Here is a 20676-nt window from a genome sequence, read left to right as displayed (position 1 = left end):
TACAGAACTACAGCTTGAATGAGGTGCAATGCACAGGATCAAAACATGCCATGCCCATCATTCACATGGCTCAACATGCTACTAGTATATATCCTAGCACCAGTGCTTTTTTCTGGGGGTATGCAGGGGTACGCATACCCCTAAACGTTTTGCGAATCTAAGTTTGGCCTCATTGAGGGGCAGTATTTCAATATGAGTAGGAAAATGAGAGTACCCCTAAACATTTTTTTAAAGGAAAAAAAGCACTGCCTAGCACACATTCATTGCATTGTTAGTGCAAATGTTCTTTGGAGCCATAGACTTTCCCCCTCCACATCCCAAACCAGTCTGTTCCATGCACAACATACCAGCCGAGATATATCTGAGAAAGGAAGCTAATACATGCAATGTGCATTAAAATGTTGGTCAGCAAAAAGAGACAACCACTACTTTCATTTCAGATTATTATTTTTATTAGATTTCTGCATCAACTTCAGTAGAGAAAGGCTGATAAAAAATGCATTCAGAAAGCAGGCCAAACTAGAACACGTTTCATTAACAGAACAAGGGCTAATAACATTTACAGCCAGAGGGAATGGCTAGATGGTGAACATATTTGCTTTCCCATGATAGGAACTTGATGCACTGATGCTGTCAGATATCAACCACGCTGTGAAGGAGGACTATATTTATATTTCTACTAACATTTGAAGAGTTAATGAAGTCTCTTATACAAACTTTAACACATAGGCTTTAAAAGGTGGAAATAAAAACAGTTTTGCACATCCATTTCACTAGAAACTGGGCACGTGTTTCCAGTGGGGGTATCGGCACAGGAGGCACGGCTATTTTGCAGCTCTGTGTTTTCAGGCCTTGCTTTGATCCCTGCAAGTTCCCAGGAGTGGCCAGGTGCTACTTTTCAATAGACACTTCGACACACCACTTACCAAAGGTCCGAACTCAGTGTAAACAGTCATTCCCATGGCTAGTGAGAATGCCCATATTTACATTAGGCAGGAGGACAGAGCATCTATTAGATGCATAATGTACCCATGGCTCCACAAGGGACAAAGGTTAGAAAAGCTTCCCCTCCAAGTAAGGACTTATTCAATGTATTTTAAAGGGCTCTCAAATTGTTCTTTCACCCTCCCTTGCTTAAAGCAGCACGGTGTCGCTTGGTGAGTCTGCAGTCGTAGTGTTGAGGTAGACCACATGTGCTGTGTTTGGTAGCTTGGGGAGCATTGCTTGCTCAGCAGCAGTGATATCCTGAAGATGTTTGGGAGAATCTGACCACACTAGCTCCAAGGTGTCCTCTATCTGCTGTCTGGTGTTCCTGCTGGATCCCTACATTTCTCACACTAATCCCTCTTAGGAAAGACACTGCACTCCTTATCAGAGCTTGGAAATAGAAAGGGAATATTATCATGCTTCAGGCAAAGAAGTAGCAGCAGACTGAAACGGGGAAATTCCCCACAGGAACCCAAGGTGGCACCTGCCTGCCACAGCAACGACCACCAATAGGCACAGCTCTCGTTCATTGTAAACATTATTGTAGGTCTACTGAATGTGAGGGAGAAGCCGTCTCATGATTCTTTGTGCTACTCTCATCAAGGCCTGGTATGGTCATCTGAGTGTGCCAAGTTGCCAACTTGGTTGAAACAAATGTCTGCAGCCTGGGCAATCGTTTGGAACCCGTGTTTCCAAAAACAGACTGACAGCACGCTCCCTGATTGCATACCATTAGTAAACACCTTAGAAAAGTACAAAGGTTAAGAAAGTGATAGAACTAAATAATAATTCACCAGTATTTGCCAATATATCCTTCAGTATGCAATTGTAAATAATTTCTGACATGGTGAGGTGGGAAGGCTACAGCTGTGAACTTTAAAGGCACCAATAGACTTAATATATGATGCTTTCTGGGACACATATATATATATATCCAGAAAAATAGGCACCAGGTGCCACTACATTTCTTCTAATCTAAAATTCCAAACTAATCATTTTTTATTTTTGGAAAGCAGCTGAGGATTGGTATAACAATTTCATGCATAGAAAGACATGCAGGGAAGTGAAAATTCACCAGAAAGCAGTAGAGTTCAAGTCTGACTTTGATTAAAAAGAAAGAAAAAGACAGGTCTACTTGCAGAACTGGCTCCCAGCCCTGTTTCCAAGAAGGCACTTAGAGGTAAAAAAAAAAAAAAGCAACCAAGCAACAACAGATGGTATTTGGGAAGCAAGACTGATTTCTCCAAGCTTGGCAACTCTGATGAAGTTGGTGATGAAAGAGACAAAAGCCAGAATGTCATCGTTGCTCTGAGGCTGAACAAGCAGTGTCCATTAATTCAAAATAATGGTGTGTGTGTGCATGTGTATATCCCTGCTGCTCTACTTTCACAGTGCTGCCCAATCTGTCTGTGTGGATACCACATCCCACCCTTGGCTTGCAACCCACGGCTCAGTTATCAGCACTATTCAGCAGACAAGGGTGAGGTCTGCACAGGACAGAGCCATTCCACAGAAATGACAAAAGTGGAGAAGTTGCCAGCTTGGAGTCTTTTCTGAACTGGTGCCATCCCATGACTTTGCTCTGGTATTCATAGTTTCCATTTAGCAGAGGGAGTAGGTACAGTTCTATCTGCCAATAAGGAATGCGACAGTCAGAATGAAGCAGAGTAGAACTCTTCCTTCAAGCTGCATTTAGGTTAATGGCTCACTTGTCTCATAAGTATAAGGCAGGTATGCAAATGAAAATAGGGCTCAGCTAAATGGGGCTTCCTGGGTTGATCCTTGAAGCATAAAACTGGGAGGGCAAGGCATTTCCCAGAGTGGATGGTAGCTGACAAGGACCAGCACAACTGTGAAAACACTGTAGAAAGTTGTATTACAGGGTCTGGGACAACACTCCTAGTTCCTGAAATGGGATCCAAATGTACAAGTTGTCCCTGAGTTGTCAGGGACAAAAGAAAGGTCAGGATTGGAAAATGGAGGAGGCAGGGACAAAAGCAGAGCTCACAGATGGAAGGATAGGGTAGTCTATGGAAAGGCCCAGAAGTTCTTGTTCTCTAGTGACTGTTCCGCATTTGGCCTCATTTGAGAATTTGTGGGCATTTTAATGGAGAAGATGACCTGCCTCCTAAGGGAAATACTAATTATTCAAATAGAAGAGCAAAGTAGAAATGCTTAGAAATAAATAAAAGGACACATATACCACTTGCAGCTACAGTGGGCTTTACGCTCCCTGCCAAAATCTTATGTTTCACATGGAAAATTGGCAGAAATTCCTGAAGTCTTCATTTTAAAATATTTTCATCTAGATGACAATTTTGGAGCAACGATGCACACCCTCTCCACATACAGACTACGGTATATCCAGCTATTTCTGACCCCCCAACCTGAAAATCTCAGATAAAAATGATGTGCGATGCAGACAATTCTGCTTCTCTGACAAAACAGGGACCTTGTTGAGCCTCTCAGGGTCTTGGAAGTGTCTTTCATAAGCTGGGAGCTGGGCTTGGGTGCTAGGAGCATGTGCGGCCTGCAGCAAATGACCTCTTGTGTGAGTGGGGCAAATTGTGCACATGATGCATGGATTCCTGAGACTGTGCCTAGCCCCCAACATGTGAAAGGTATTACCATGTGTCCAGATATCTGAACTGGGCCAAGCAGTAGAGACTGATAAAGTGGTTTAACTGAAATCTAGGGAAAATGGGGTGCACATGAACATATGTTTGGGGAAATGGGAAGAAAAGGTTACACATAACTTGGTGTTTCTCTCTCTCTAACACATATGCACACATACACACTTGGGTGCACACTACACTTTCCCTAAGTTCTCAAACCTTTGAAGAAATTTTAATGGAACAAAGGCTCATGAGGTACATAACATTTTAGAAAACACGTGGTCTTTCACTAACCTGTTCTTTTTGAAGGCCTACTCTCACATGAAACAAAACAAAAGAACTGAATATTAAAAAGGACAAAATAACAGAGTTCTGACTCCTAAAATGGCAGCTTGCCAGAAATGGGCTCCATATATATAAATATTCCAAGGATGCAGCTCAAGGCCCCAGTGATTGTGATGAATCAAGACTGCACCATAAAATATTTCCCACCGCCTGGCTGGTTTAATTCCATCAGATTATTTTTCTCCATGAAACATTTTTAGTAGAAATAAATAGAAATAATGTAAAACACAGAGGCAAACAGTAAACTAACTCCTGAGGTATTTCAATCATACAGTGTTCTTTTTCACCCACAATGCATCTTGGACAATAACAGCATGACTTGGTCACACGTAGGACAAGGACCTAACTGAAATGCCCTGCTGGAAGCCAGCCTCAGATTCTCAGAAAGAATTTGTGGAAATAATGGGTGTTGTATTGCTACTTCTCTCATTCCAAAATCTTGACCCTCCCACTCGGTTTGCAGGAACCCCAGGGACAGGATTTTCAGAAAGGTCAGTGCATGTTAGCCAGAGAAGCTAGCTTTTTCACTGGCATCACCTTTATAAAGTGGATCCTATGCACACATAGTCCCAGGAGACTGAGCAGCCTCTGTTCAAGCAATAAGTCTGAGTCAACTCCCTTCATTTCTAAAACAGGGATAAGGCAAAGACAGACCATTTGACATTTACTTTAAAAACTAATCTCTAAAGGCTAGTTTGGCAGCTACATCTTACTGTGCTACAGATGACATGGAAGGATGCTCACAGCATGCTGTGCTTTAACCACCCAGAGTTTCTCATTTTTGTCTCTAGTCCTTTCCAAACAATCAATTTTTTAGCAAAATAAATGTCCAGGCTTGGATTCACTGGAATGCTGAGTAATATCCTGTCAACACAAGGATTCTCACATGAGCAATGGGGCTCCCCCCCTTCCTCTTCCCTCCTACCCTTAAGGCTGTTCTGGGGGTTCCCCAACTGCCCAACTGGAGCAGATTTGGGGAGGACATGGGACACACATGGGGTGGGAAGGGGGAAGTCCCATTGTGCAAGCGAGAATCCTTTTGCCACAGTTATTATCAGTTTGTTGTACAGAGTTCAAACAACTTCCCTGTAGCTTCTCAGCATAACTGCTTCATGGAACCAACTGATTGTTGTCTGAAATCTCATTAATGCCAAGTGACCCAGTGCCCACCTGCTCCACTCCATGTCTGCAAAATATCGGGAACATTTATTTTAAATGTAATTTAAAAAACTGTTCAGTGTCCTCATCAGCTGTGCTACTACAATAGTGCAGTGCTCTTTCAGTGCTTGTCTACTGCTGTTTTTTTAACTGTTTCTGTGCTAAGCCAGTGCAGAAATGCTCCTGCAGCAAACGAAAACTTGTGGACAGCAGCATGATTATACCCTGCAGCAAATCTATGATCCTTATTCATGAAGGCTGCAGTCATATTGAACAGAGAGACACATGATGTCTGAATAAATGTGTTTAGGACTGTGTGGCATGGGTGTGACAGAATATGGAAATATTAGTGCACAGTTGTGAAAGGCACAGTTTATATAGCCAAAAGTTGGAAGGTGTGATATAAACATTAAAGAAACTTGTGTGATTATGATGCTAGGTACCCAATGTAGTTGGAAGCACAGCTTTTCAATTGTGCAGAAAGGACCTTTCCTTTTGTGGATATTAAAAATAATTAAATCAAAAGGCACAAAGTGGTGTTTATTAGAGAAAACAGCAACAATCAGGAAGCCCAGTGTATATAGAACACGGCTAAGCTCCTCATCAAGGACAACCTGAGTTTTGGAAAAGGAAAAAAGAGAGAGGTCCTTTTCAAAAACATTGCTGCACAGGTCTCACAAAAAGTTCCCATGTTCCCAGTTAATTCCATTTTACACTTATTAATTGATTTGACTGGATGCTGCCATCTTTTAAGAAAAGCCTCTACTTTCTTTTGTGCAGGTCACTGTGTTCCCCATGGAGCCTTCAGGGATTAAAGACAATTCTGCATGTGACAAAGAAAGCTACCGAAACTCTCCAAGGTGAGATGTCCAGGAACAGAGCCAATCGTGTATCATTTACTTCCAATCCAATTGGTTAAATGTAGTCACCTTTGGACACTGTTGGATAAAAACGAGATGGCTTATCAGCAATGAGGAGGCCACTTGGAAAGGGCTTTAGCCTGGGTATGCACCCAAGTGTATATATACTGCAGGAACGTGCATGCAAAAATACAGACACCCACAAAACATACATACAATCATATGGAGTACCATATATACAGATATCTGTGCAGCTGGACCACATGCATCTGTGTGCCTACAAACAAACAAACACACATGTACTTGAACATGGAGATATAGGCACTGATCACCTGCACACATGTGCAAAGTCATGTTTCAAATAAAATTTAGTTTCTAATGCTGTCACTGCATTGAAGAAGACATTGTTACGCCCATCCTATTTGTTTGCTTCAGATTTCCTTGTCTTAATTTAAATGCAAACAATGTAAAACTCTCACACTCCCCAAACATCTATCTCTCATTCTCTCTCTCTCTGTCAGTTGGTTAACGCCACTAATTAAAATGGTTACAGTTGTTAAGCTGAGCGGACAAGTGCACTTGCAGATTCATCCAGAAGTCCTCCGGTCTCTGGTCCCTAGGGTGAAGATAATGCTACGAAGCAAGAGTTCTAGAGCATGTCTCTTGTGTTCCGGATTGCGCAGCAGAGGACCATGCTGAAGACCATGCCAAAGATCTGGAACACAAGGAACATATTTTAAAGGATACCCAGGAAACACGGGGAGATTTTTGTCACTATGTCTGGCAGCTCAGAGAAGTTTAGTGATTGCTCTCAGGCAGATGTGGAGAGTCGAGTACTCAGAGAGAAGCATAATCCTTAATGTGAAGCAGGGCATGGCTGATATTGTTTGGAGCAATCCTCACATATCCAAATTTCTGTTCATTTGATGTGTGTTTCTGTCCATTTGATGACTTAGAGCCAAACTAAAATACGATGCTAGTTGCATGAAAGCATTTAAGATGCACATTTAAAGAATGCAAATAGCTGCTGAGTGGTGGGGGTTAAACCATGCTAGGTAGGCGGGGTCTTAATATTGTCATTTATATCACAATCCTGATGAAACTATCCCATTCCTTGAGCTGCTATTAGTCCTGCGAGGGAAACCTCTGTTGGCTTCCCTCTGAGGCTTGGCAGCAGCTTTGGGGAAGAGGACTATTCATATAAATTGTGGTGTAGGGGAAGGGGTTAAACCACACTTTTCCATCTGCCATGTCTCAGTCCTACTCAGGGTCTCCCTGCATTGCCTTTTTACATTTGAAAAAAAATCATCCACATTGCTTCCTTTTATGCAATTAAGGCCACATTTATTCTGGCCCTGAGGATCGGCTACAACTGTCAGTCTTGTGTATAATTATTATCGCTTATTTCATTTATGAATTGCTTTCTATGAGGCATCATGAAGCAATTTTCAAATATGTACACACACACAGAGAAAGAAAGAGTTCAAAACAGCAGTACAGACATAAAATCCATTCAAATTGATATAATGCTGACACCTAGAGGCTACATGGTACAACTTGCTAAGTAGCCAGCATCAGAGCAGGGAAAACAATGTTCTCAGCAGAATGCATTGAGTCAGGCCCAACTAGACATGAACAGGGCATCCATTTTGTTGTTCATATGTCTGCCCCACTCATGTGCAAAATGGGGTGTGTACAAGTGGCTTGGGGATCTAATTTTAATAGGAGTTACTTCCAATATCAGAGCTGACCTGGGGAGAAAGGTGTCTGAAGCAGAAGAGTATGAAGGCAGACATGTGAATAATCAGGGCTGCCTCTGTCATGTTTTCCGTGGACTGCCATTTGCTCTGATTTAACTCCAAAGAGCATGTTTTCTGGAAGAAAGAAGCAGCGCAAAGGCAAAGGTGCTTGGACCCATGCCAAGAAAGAGCAGGTCAAGTGGAATACCACTTGGACCCATACTTTCAAGGCACAGGACAAGCAGAAGTGAGGACGAGCTCTAAGTTCCACACATGGGACACTACATTCATACTCTGAACTCCTCAGCAACCTGATTTCCACTGGCTTGGAAGGACCTGGGGGATTCGCAAACACATGGCTAGCAACAACAGAAGCAGCAGTACCAGTATTGTCATCAGATAATTACTCACTGTGATCCCAGCAATTCCAATCCCAACAATGCCAACTAAACGAAGATTTGTGTCAATGAGAGTCTCGATTTCAGTCAGACAACTCTGTTAGAGACATTAAGGTGTTGACAATGCTTTAAACATCAAAGCAGTCTTGAAGAGCCCTTCCGGTTTCTACTAAGAACCAGTTGACACAGTTGACACATTCTTGGCGGCAACCATGGGGAAAATCTACCTTAGTAAACCCCTTTCCTCTTCACAACTTCTGCCCCTGACTGTCCTGTTTGGTGTAGGAATTGCCTTCCCATGTTTGCTTCCTCTGAGCTACCCTTGAGAAGAGTGGCTTGAGGAGCTTCCTGACAGCAGCAGCAGTTCTCACCCATACCTCACCAGCTTTGTCTCTCTGCTCCATCTTGCCTCCTTGCCTTTGCTGTGGTTGGGATTCTGGTTTTTGAGACAACCCAGCACACCACTACAGAAGCACTGGCTTGAACCACCATAATCTCCTAAATGTTTGATATTTGTGTCTGTTATAAGCCTAACTGGACCTCACATCACCACTCTAGCATGCCTGAGCCCTGGGCCCTGATGACATTTATTAAAACTATTCATTTAAGATCGTACACATATTCAATCAAGGCCTACTCAGAGTAGACCCACTGAAAGTAATGAGCCTAAGTTAGCAATGTCCATCAACTTCAATAGGTCAACTTTGAGTAGTAATAGCATTGAATAGCACCCATAAAGTTTCGCTGTGATTTTGATGTTGCTCTTCTTATAATTTGCTTGGTGAAACCTGTAAACAAGGATCAATTTGCTGCTGCTTCCTTCTGACAGGTACAAGCATACAAGAAGCAATCTTGGGCATACCAGGTACATTCGTTCTCTCCTTTCCTTATTGCAGCTTCTCCTAGTTGTTTCCTGTTTGGTTTTCTCACAAAGTTGTGTGGCAGAGAGAGGAACAGTGCAGAGGAAGGGAGTCGGTGTGTCACAAATTGCATAATATGAATCTACACCACTACGGCAAATGCTACGAATAAGGTATGCTGCTTAATTTCACCCAATACAGAATTAAGACCTCCAAGAGGATTCATGGCTTACCTAGGTGGAACCTGCTATGAAAGTTTGGGCACCTTTATTTAATTCAGCCAGGTTCCATCAGATTCTGCTAGGCCTCTTGTTTGTCAAGAGACCTTTAAGGACTGCACAGCATGGGTTTACCCTTTCTTGCAATGCCATGGTCCTAGGGAAAGTCCCCTCTCCCATAAAGCTGCCATTTGCCCTGGGAAGAAGTGCAGATAAATACAGATAAATGTATTTCATGTGTTGCCTAATTTGGCCTTGTTTCTCGGTGTGACATGGAGCAGGAATACCTGTGAATCAGCAAGCAAATATCAAGGATAAGGGAAGCAAGCAGGCTGCCAATGAATGTGCTCTCCCTTCATTAAGTATTGCTTGTGCTTTGCAGTGGTATTGTTCAGTTCTATAAAGGTGCCCAGAGTTAGCAGGGTTGACAGCTGCTGGAAAGTCAGTCCTGCTGGCATACTCCTCAGTAGCATCTCAAATGACTAATGGAAAGAAAAAAGACCAGTGCCAAATAGCCCTCGTCCAGAGCATTTCATCTGGCTTCCCACCAGCTTCGCTGACTTACATGTCTTATCACATCCCAGGGCTATTTATTGCAACATGTCCATCAGTGACACTTACTCTGGGCTGTTCAATGTCTTTTGGACAGGTGGGCTTCACTGCAGCATCATTTCCTCCTCTCCCACAGCACTGAAGCTGGAAAGACAGAGATAACATGTTAAAAAACAACCACCAAACACCAGACAGATTTTTTAAATAAAGAAATCCCCCTCGTAAATAATAAATTTCTTTATTATATTTATGAGTCAGTCCATAACAGTGTTCTCTCATCAACTTGTAAATTCACATTAAACTCTTGTTCCAGGCTGAAGTTTCATACTCTCCAAAATATAAAGGTAAAGGTAAAGGTACCCCTGCCCGTACGGGCCAGTCTTGACAGACTCTGGGGTTGTGCGCCCATCTCACTCAAGAGGCCAGGGGCCAGCGCTGTCCGGAGACACTTCCGGGTCACGTGGCCAGCGTGACATCGCTGCTCTGGCAAGCCAGAGCTGCACACGGAAACGCCGTTTACCTTCCCGCTGGTAAGCGGTCCCTATTTATCTACTTGCACCCGGAGGTGCTTTCGAACTGCTAGGTTGGCAGGCGCTGGGACCGAGCAGCGGGAGCGCACCCCGCCGCAGGGATTCGAACCGCCGACCTTTCGATCGGCAAGTCCTAGGTGCTGAGGCTTTAACCCACAGCGCCACCTGCGTCCCTCTCCAAAATATACTTGCACCAATAATATTGCCCACAGTCTACCCTTCTACTACTGTTTTTTCTGTTCGTTGTGCATCTCTTTAATGGAGTACAACCTCCTGAACCCTTGGTTTAGTGCAACCAACACTGGGGAAACCTTCATCTGAGCACAGCTGTAGGCTGGACATGATGATAGTTTAAAGAGATTTGAAACTGGCCTGATGTATCCATATCTCCCTGTGATGTTTCCTCACTGGCTTTCGTAGCACTGAAAATGCAGGCAATATTACTTCCTAACAACATCCTTAGTTGGTACAGCAGTAACAGAGGTTAGGCCAAAGGTAGTGTTTCCAACAAGCTCCTTAACTAGGAAATTAATTGGACTTCTAAGCAGACATGTTTAGCATATTCTTGTTAAAAAATTTTTTTTAACAGTATTGCCGGGGGGGGGGGGCGCCCGGGGGGGGGGAGGGAAGAAGTGCTGAAAATCTGCTGAACCTGACGATTTGAATGTATTTCATTAAGCTCAATTTTCAGCAAAGTCAATTAAGCCAAATGAATTCAAGCACAACCATGCAAACTAAAGGACTTATTGAAGTCAGGGTTCACATACTATTCCAATCTGTATGCAAATAGAAATATCTGCTTGATTAGGCCATTTTTATCTAGCTTTCAGCATTGGCTTATGGCAGATCCTTACCTAACTCACAGGGTTATTGTAAGGATTTTTTTTTTTAAAAAAGGAAATTACGCACCCCACCCTGAACTAGTTGGAAAAAAGGGCAGGATAACAGCGTAATAAATAAATGTAAATAAATAGACCGAAGGTCTTTATTGTTAAAGGTATTTAAGCCATATGCCATAGGGAATCTTGCCCACTTCCTGTGGAATGGGAAATTCAGGTACTTTAAGTAAGGAGCACCCACCAGGTCAGAGCAGTGAAAATGAAGCAAGCCTTAACCTCCATTCCTGTATGCCTGACTTAAAGCCTTCTTTTGAAACTTCATAAAGGCAGCCTTGATAAGCAAAAGATCTGAATTCAGAAGTTACTCACTGCTTCATGGTACTGGATAAGGGTTTTGTTGCTTGTCCCCATGTTATTCACAAACTCTTCGTAAGCTTCCTCATAGATGTGCTGGACCTCTTCAACAGCCTGCAGTAAACCAGACAGACAACCACAATGAGATCATGATGGTGACAATTGGAGGGACTATTCTGCAGTTTCTTGGCTTCCCTCTAGGCTCTTGGTCCCTCTACTACTTGGCAGGAAGGAGAGACGAGTGAAAAAAAGACAAGCAGAAGGGAAGAAATCTGACTTTACTGCATAGCTTTAAAGAAAGGAAAACCCAGAGGCACAGCATGACCTGGGGACTGGACTTGGCTAAGAAGGTACCAAAGGAGAAAGGCTAGGCAGCAATTTGACCACCTTTTGGGTTGGCAGATTTCCTAGAATCATAGAACTGTAAAGTTGGAAGGGACCACAAGGGTCATCTAGTCCAACCCCCTGCCATGGGGGAATCTTTTGTCCAATGTGAGGCTCAAACCCACAACTCTGAGATTAAGAGTGTCATGCTCTACCAACTGAGCTATCTCATATGGAAGACCACCACATTCACAAACAAACATGTTAAGTGAAGCCAATAGGTGAAATCTGCCAGGGCACTGTAGTTTTATATTTAGGGTAATAAACTACTTAGTATGCATTATGCAAGAAAGAAATGTTTCCACCAGCAGCAAACTTAAATTTGCCACTGAGTGGCTCCCTGAAAAGTCTGCATGTGTTTGTTTAATTCACACTTTAACGTTTTTAGGTGTAAACCTTCAAATGCGCTGGAATCAATGGGATTTCTACACCCATGACAGCTCCTTATATCATAACATGTTAATCTGGTTCTAACCTCCTCTGTTTATCATCAAAGACACATCTACCTTTTGTTTGTTTTATACATTTATACACTACTCATTAGCATGAGACTCTGGGAATGGGGCACAGCAAACATTGAACTCACCGCTTTCTTGCCAAGAAAAGCAAAAACTCCTGCAGTGACTTCAGCAGCAAAAATCACCAGCAAACAGGTAAAGAACTGCAAAAGGATGGAGACAGGATTACAGGCTTAGGTTGTACAACCTTCCCCTGACGATCTGCAGTAAATATATTATGCAGGCCACAGGGTAAAGGGGAAGGGCTGTGACATCTGCTTTGCGTGCAGAAGGCCCCAGGTTCAGTTCCCATCATCTCCAGGGAGGGCTGGGAAGGACTCCTGCTTAACAGCCATTGTTAGTGTAGAAAATACTGTGCATTACGGACCAATGGTCTGACTCAGTATAAGATAGCAACCCATGTATGTCCAAAACAGGGAAATCCTGTTTAATGTTGGTTTATTATTGTCAGAGGACTGCCATCGGTACGGGAAGGGAGGCAGAGGGGCAGTTTGGGATACAGGGAACCTCTGAAAATCTTGAGAAGCAGTTCCCCTTTCTGCGGTGGGGAAAGCCACACCTCCAGTGGGGAAGAGGGGAAGCTACCAGAGGATGCTGCTGGGAGCCCCAGCGCTGCCCCTAGTCAGTCTGAGGGTGGGAAAAGCCACATCTCCTGGGAAAAGGAGGGGAAAGGGCTAGAGGATGCTGCTGGGAGCCTCAGCACCGCTCCTGGCCAAGCTGGCCAGGAGGGAAGCACGCCTCTTCCATCGCCCACCTTGCGCAGAGGTGTAAAACACAAAGAAGGAAGGAAAAGGCTGGGGGTGACTAAGCTCTTATGTTGGGGGAGGACCCGGAAACAACCACTCCCGGATTCTGCTAGCGATTGAGGCAGACATGAACTTGTGGTTCTGCACTGTAAATAGTTTTGCACCAAAATAAAACCTGTAAAAGACAGGTTGGAGTCCTGACAGGTTACTCATGAGCAACCAACACTGCCATCTGACAATTATGGAGGATCTTAAATCATAGTTTGATCTTGGTTTAAGATTCTAGCTAGCAAACTGACATTATTATAGTTCCTCCCTTTTCAGATGTAACACGGAACTTGGGTTTTAATAAATCTAGGATGGAAGTGTCAAAGCTGGAGTGTGAAGGGAAGGGGAGAAGAAAGTACCTTACGCTTACTAGGTGTTTTGGTTCTGCCACAAGGTGAAAGGGGAAACAAAATATTATGTCTGAAAAGCCCTAATTTCACACCCAAGTTGTGCATAAGTTCATTACTTACTGCTCCAAGCAGGCACTGAGATTCTCGCGCAGCTCCACAGCACCCAAAAAACCCCACAGTCATCATCAGCACGCCTGCTCCTATTAGCACATAGAGTCCTATGGGAAAGACAGAATCATCAGAGAAAGAATACAAGGAACATTTCCCCCATGTCATTTCCTACCTGTGCACTAGGATGGTTCTTGTCTGCCTCCCCTCCCTCCCCAAATGGGACTGTTCCATGCAATCAATTTTTGGCACCAAGTAGGCCAATGATGAAGGGACGCAGGTGGCGCTGTGGGTTAAAGCCTCAGTGCCTAGGACTTGCCGATCGAAAGGTCGGTGGTTCGAATCCCTGCGGCGGGGTGTGCTCCCGCTGCTCGGTCCCAGCGCCTGCCAACCTAGCAGTTCGAAAGCACCTCCGGGTGCAAGTAGATAAATAGGGACCGCTTACCAGCGGGAAGGTAAACGGCGTTTCCGTGTGCGGCTCTGGCTCGCCAGATGCAGCTTTGTCACGCTGGCCACGTGACCCGGAAGTGTCTCCGGACAGCGCTGGCCCCTGGCCTCTTACGTGAGATGGGCGCACAACCCCAGAGTCTGGCAAGACTGGCCCGTACGGGCAGGGGTACCTTTACCTTTACCTTTAGGCCAATGATGTCCTGGGTTACTAGAGCTGCATCAAGCATCTTCATTATATGGTTTCTGTTGTTTGCTGAAGACACACTTCTTTATCCTAGCCTTTGATAATTGTAAGACCTCTATTAGTTTGATTTAAATTGTTTAATTGGATTTCAATACTGCATGATTATATGATTATCACCTGTTCTGGGGCTCTGTGATGAAAGGCAGTTTCTCTTAAAATACAATAGATAGGCCCACTCCTTGGCCTAAGGATGAGCTCAGAAGTTTCACTTCTGCTTTAGACTAACTGCAGTCTGAAACCCTGACACATTGTGATTAGTCTCAACTTTAATCATTGAAACAAGTTAACTCCAAACCTTAGCTTATGAAGCCGGATTTTTTGTTTTGTTTTGTTGTTTGTTGTTGTTTTTTATTTTAGAAAAATAGTTAAAATTAGCCACAGTTTAGGAATTGGATGCAACATTAAACCGTGGTTAATAAAAAGTGGAACTGGAAACTTTTAATCACCTCTTTGGAGGTATGCTGGATAAGAGAGAAGCAGCAGTTGCACATGAGCCCAATGCTCTGACATGTGATAATAAACAAATATTTTTTGTTGTGTTTGAACTGGGTGTATATGTCCATCCTGTCTAGCATTTTGTTCCCACAGTGGCAGCCAAATGCTTATGGGAAACATACAATCAGGACAGTTAATTATTTTATTATGAATATTTATAACTCGCCCTTTGTCAATACAGATATCTGGGTGGGGTACAAGATAAAGGTGTTCAGAACAGAAAGACAAACAGAACATGAAGGCAACAGCTCTTAACAATAAAGTTCTTCCTAGCATCTGTTGCGTTTTCTTCCTCTATCATTTCCTGCATCACAATCATAACATATCTGTGTGCACTTGAGCCTCATTCTATATGGTGGCTGCTTCATAACAGTAATGCAAATTAACCCACTGTATACACATTAGCTTATTTGCATTATTCTTCTTATTAAAGAATTGAGGAGCTTTGCTGTGGAATTCCAGAATCTTGCCTTGAATGTGGACTCTGAAAGGCCATCTTACAGGGAAGAAGGGCATCTACAGGGAAGTTTGGGTTTGCTAGTTTAAGGATTCCATACAAGGTATCAATGAAGCTTCTCCAGGTGTCACAGATAGGGAGAGTTGCTATGGTCCTTTTGCAAAGAAGGCCTTGAAACAGTCCAATTTCCTTAAAAGTCAGCATTCTTCAACCTGGTGCTCTCGAAGCAGCCCCAGCAGTACACTTCATTGGCTAGGACTGCTGAGAGTTGCAATCTAAGTTCTGGGAAGTCTATGAAGGTTTGAGAAATACCTCTATTTAGGATAGAACTTTTCCTGTAGATGAGCAACTGGAACTCTATGCCCATAGTCAAGAGAAGCATCAGCTGTTATCTCCAACAAATAAGGTAGGACAGGGAGGAACTTGGAAGATGAACAGGTGCTATTGTTTGCCAGCATTGTTCACTTTCAATTCCAGAAGTGTAATAATGCTCTTCTCTGCCACCCTCCCTGCAAAATATGGCTCAGTATGAAGCCATTGGGTGGATTCATGCTATTTCCCTGGATCAGGTCAGGTAAAGGTTGTAGCTCCACAACTGATATTCACCCTCTGAGAAGTGTATGGCTGCACAGACAAAACCTTCCGAGTGCTGAGATGCAAAGCCAAAGATGTTCCACCAGAGGGCAGCAGGAGTATCCATTAGGCTTCACTTGATGTTGCCCATTAAGGCACTATTTTCTAGGCTTTTGATACAAAAATGTTTTATGTTTCTTTAGTTAAAAACCCAAAAAGGTTGTTTTAGAAATAAAGCACACCATGTTTTCTGTTTCTCCAGAAGCATGTACAGTATATACCTGGGACCTGAGGTATACTATGTTCCCTGTTTTTTGAAATTTCAGCTGCTTTTTGAAATTTTAGACAAAGGTTTCCCCAAGCAAAGAATTTGCTTGAACCTGAACCTTCAAGATATACTCTCTAGCACCAAGAAAGATGCCTTTCTGAGAACACTGCAGTTTCCAAACTGTTCCAGGAATGTGATTTCGGCAGGATCATCACATTCACATGATTTGGGCTAGTCACCTCTTTTCTCCCTCTCCACAGATATTGGATGCCTTTTCTCTCCTAATACCACTTCTATGTCAGTATTAGACATAGTGCCACCCTGTGCAAATGTGCAACATATTTTCAGAAGTGCATCTGTGGTGGGGCAGTCATTGGCATCACTGCAGGTTGCCTGGATGGGGATGGGGCAGGGTGGCAGACACACCAGTATGAGCACTGGATTGCCACCACTGGTGCACCCACACAGGCCTGGCCCCCAGGCTCGTTGTCCTATTACCCTGCCCTATCCCCATCCAGCTAAATGTCAGGGAGAAGTGCTCCCTTCTTCTGTAGTCTAAATGCCAGAGCGATGATTTCATAAAACAACACCCTAAAAGACACCTGCTTCTTGGGAGGGAAGCAATGACAAACCAACACAGCATCTTAAAAAGCAGAGACACCAGCCTTGCCGACAAAGGTCCGTATAGTTAAAGCTATGGTTTTCCCAGTAGTGATGTATGGAAGTGAGAGCTGGACCATAAAGAAGGTTGATTGCTGAAGAATTGATGCTTTTGAATGATGGTGCTGGAGGAGACTCTTGAGAATCCCATGGACTGCGAGAAGATCAAACCTATCCATTCTGAAGGAAATCAGCCCTGAGTGCTCACTGGAAGGACAGATCCTGAAGCTGGGACTCCAATACTTTGGCCACCTTGTGAGAAGAGAAGACTCCCTGGAAAAGACCCTGATGTTGGGAAAGATTGAAGGCACAAGGAAAAGGGGACAACAGAGGACAAGATGGTTGGACAGTGTTCTCAAAGCTACTAACATGAGTTTGACCAAACTGCGGGAGGCAGTGGAAGACAGGAGTGCCTGGCATGCTCTGGTCCACGGGGTCACGAAGAGTCAGACACGACTAAACAACAACAACAAAGCCATTGTGACCACCACAAACTCAATAAACCCACTTATTACATGCATTGTACTTGTACTGGGCCCTGTTTCTGTGACTGTAATTTGTTCAATTCTAAATTGTAGTAACCCACCTTGGACCCTGCTGGTGAAGTGTGTGAAATAAATGAAATAATAATAATATTGAAAGAGGGAGGCTAATTCTAATGGTTGACTCATGAGTACTTCAGGCATGGGGTTCAATGTGGGCCTTAGGACTTTCCTCAAGTCACCCCTTTGCTCCCCAAGCTGCAAACCCCACTGCTTCACCCTCCAAATCTTTTTGTTTGATTGGAATGTATCCTTGAACTCTGATATGCTTCTTGCTTAGCTGAATGGAGAATGCAAAGAGGTTTTGAGGTTGTGCAGAAACTAGCCCCTGCTGAGGGATGCCATGCCTGAGTTACACCAACCCCAGAGTCAGCTACCTCTGGGTAGGTGAATAGTGCATGTACCCAAGAGTGCTCCTGTCCCTCCCTTCCCAAGTTTGATACTTGATTCCCAGGGTGTTTGATCATCTTGCCTGGTCTCTCTTTTGCCCACAATATCCCTTCTTGTAGTGACCAAAATGAATCCATTGGTGGCCACCATCCCATAAGGTACCACTCTCTGCCTGCTCAGTACAGAATAGGCAGGAGGAGAAAACCATGCCAAGGTCAGTGCTGATTGTACAAAAGGAAACATGGCCCCCATGCTAAAAAAATTCCCCAGTCCTGGCCTAGCCCTTGGGACGTTGTCTAGAGGGAAAATGCTGGAGTTGGCCATCCATGGCCTAATATGCTATGAATTATAAAACCAGCCGTGAACCGAGATGACCTTATCTTGCTTGAGTAATGTTGAGTGCATACGTATGTCAATGAGGGCTTTTAAATCTCTCTCATTCATATTTTCCAGCTGGTCAGCATGGGGTGGGGATGTACCAGGCTCTGCTAGATCTTTGCAAGGCAAAGGCCAAGCCCTCTTAAAGAGAAATGTGAGAAGTTTTTTCATTTTTCACCCTTGTCCAGGAAAGCCCTTCAAAGGGCAGGCAAAACATTCTCTTCCGCAAGGGAGTCTATTCAGTGAGTAAGGTTAGAGGTGCTTCCCCTTAACATGCCTTAAAAGGGAAGCTTTGCTCAAAGATGACAGTTCAGCCGAGTGAGTCACACAAAGTGAAGCACTAAAAACCACTGAAGCGAGGGCAAATTGCCCAGCAATTAGGGCGCTGTGGAGTGGCCAGGGTCTGGCATCCTGCCTCAAGGCATCATAGCTTATTGAGATAAAGAAAGCAGCCGGCTTTGTAGAAAAGCTCCAGCCTCAGACATTTGTGGGCACAGAAGTGAATGAAGAAGCAAGAGGCAACCTTTGGGAAGTAGCAAGGCCTACAACTTTATCAACTGTTGAACAGGATCTGCAGGGAGCAACAACTTTGCTAGCTAATTTACAGTGTAGGGATTTCCATTAAGGGACGACCTGTTCTGACTAAGCTCTATCCTGGCTCTGAACCAGAAGCTGTCAGGGTACTGCCTCTGCATCACCAACCCTACACCACTCATAGTGCATTGACGGATCCTTTGCCTGACTCATACATGCTCTTGAACTAGCCAGCTCTAGGGGGGTGAGCTAGGCACGTCCCCAAGAGAGTTCCTGCCCCTTGAAGCTTGATACCCATGGCAGAGTGCTCTGAGGCAACCCCACTCCTTCATTTTCAGGGGTGACTACTTTCTCTTGGAACCAAAGGAACCCATTTGTGGCCACCCACCATCTCATAAGGTACCACTCATTGGACAGTACAGGATAGGCAAGATAAAAAAACAAAACAAAAACACTCCAAGGTCAATGCTGATTGGAGGATGGAATTCCTACATGGTCCCGAATGACCAGCTCATCCTGCCATGTGCCAAGGGATAGGGTGTCTGTGCATGCACCAAGCTGCTTGGTAACTTTTTGACGGCCTCCTCCAATTGGATTTGAACACCTGTAGCCATCTGGCTGACCTGCCGAGAGCCTGAGGGCCTTGCTCTGTCTCTCTCCACCTGACCTAAGGCGCGGCCTGACAGGCTCTTAAGGATTGCTGCTGCTGCTGCTGCTGCCCAGGAGGACTGGGGTATTTGGGGGGAAATTTTGTTGGGAGTTTTTGCTGCTGTTACTGATACTGTTTTTTTTGTATCTTTATTTTTATGTGGAAATTGTTCAGTTTGGTTATGTAGGTTTTTTATGTGTTTTATTACTACCTTGCTATGTTTAAAGGTAAAGGTAAAGGTACCCCTGCCCATACGGGCCAGTCTTGACAGACTCTGGGGTTGTGCGCCCATCTCACTCAAGAGGTCAGGGGCCAGCGCTGTCCGGAGACACTTCCGGGTCACGTGGCCAGCGTGACATCGCTGCTCTGGCAAGCCAGAGCTGCACACGGAAACGCCGTTTACCTTCCCGCCTGTAAGCGGTCCCTATTTATCTACTTGCACCCGGAGGTGCTTTCGAACTGCTAGGTTGGCAGGCGCTGGGACCGAGCAGCGGGAGCGCACCCCGCCGCAGGGATTCGAACCGCCGACCTTTCGATCGGCAAGTCCTAGGTGCTGAGGCTTTAACCCACAGCACCACCTGCGTCCCTATTATGTAAATTGTTTCCTATTGTAAGCCGCCTTGAGCACTCTTTAAACTGTGGAAAGGCGGCATACAAATAAAATGATGATGATGGCTGGCATTGGAACTTCGTCCCACCTGCTTGTCAACATGCCCTCACCCCTTCACGATGCGATGGCTGGGGCAGGAGCATCCTTGGTAAATCCTCCAGGGTCAAAGGAAATTGCTTCAAGGGCACCCGTTTTCCACCTCTGGTTTAGACCATGCAAAAGACACTTCAAGGAGTTAGCCAGGGATCCGCCTGCTTAGTTCTGCCTCCCTCTGTGGCAGCTGCTCTTTCGCCTCCATTTTGCTCTGAGTAATAAGAGAGCTCCCTCTGAGCATGGTGGAGGTGACAGCAGCAGCCTCACAACATGGCTTAGCACCTAGTAACAAGGGGGGGGGGAGAGGGCTTTTTGTCTGTGTGATGACCATGAATGAACAGGGTCTTTGTCTCAAGTGGTGAATGCAGAATTCCATCTCTCGGCGTTGCTTATGGGCAGAGAGGACTTTGCAGCTGCAACTTGGGTGGGGGTGTTGTGTGCACTGAGGACACAAACTGGCTCTCTTCCAGGCAGGCAAGCTGTACATTGCTTGTTCCGTCTCCTCTTCGGGGTCCTGTCTCTAAGGTGACATGCAAACCTTCAGCCAGTGTTCTGCAACATAATTAACCTCAGAGGAAGTTTACTTGTTTATGCAGCCGGCGTGAAACGCGCTTGAAACCCCACAGCACCAATAACACCCTGCCTAATGATGTAACTCCTTTCCAGAACAGTCCGTGACTGCTACCATTGTAAAAGAGCCCAAGTTGGGAACAGACAATTCTTT

At 44.5% G+C, this 20676-nt stretch overlaps 1 protein-coding gene and 1 long non-coding RNA gene across 2 annotated transcripts in view; one reads left to right on the top strand and one right to left on the bottom strand.

The window, feature by feature from the left end:
* Positions 1 to 20676, top strand: part of LOC310847881 — a 256151-nt gene that overhangs the window by 18777 nt on the left and 216698 nt on the right. The window lies entirely within an intron of this gene.
* TSPAN2 (tetraspanin 2) overlaps positions 430 to 20676 on the bottom strand; it is a 69400-nt gene continuing 49153 nt past the window's right edge. Inside the window, exons 3-8 of the mRNA XM_083746067.1 lie at positions 13622 to 13719; positions 12426 to 12500; positions 11471 to 11569; positions 9802 to 9876; positions 8116 to 8199; positions 430 to 6680 (exon numbers count right to left, since the gene is read on the bottom strand). Coding sequence (XP_083602193.1) covers positions 6615 to 6680; positions 8116 to 8199; positions 9802 to 9876; positions 11471 to 11569; positions 12426 to 12500; positions 13622 to 13719 — 497 coding nt within the window. The 3' untranslated portion in view covers positions 430 to 6614. The remainder of the gene's footprint in view (positions 6681 to 8115; positions 8200 to 9801; positions 9877 to 11470; positions 11570 to 12425; positions 12501 to 13621; positions 13720 to 20676) is intronic.

The sequence above is a fragment of the Podarcis gaigeae genome, assembly GCF_964106915.1.
Source record: "Podarcis gaigeae genome assembly, chromosome: 6".
NCBI lineage: Eukaryota > Metazoa > Chordata > Lepidosauria > Squamata > Lacertidae > Podarcis > Podarcis gaigeae.
Note: the sequence above shows the minus strand (reverse complement) of the source record. Positions and strands in the feature narration are given on the sequence as shown.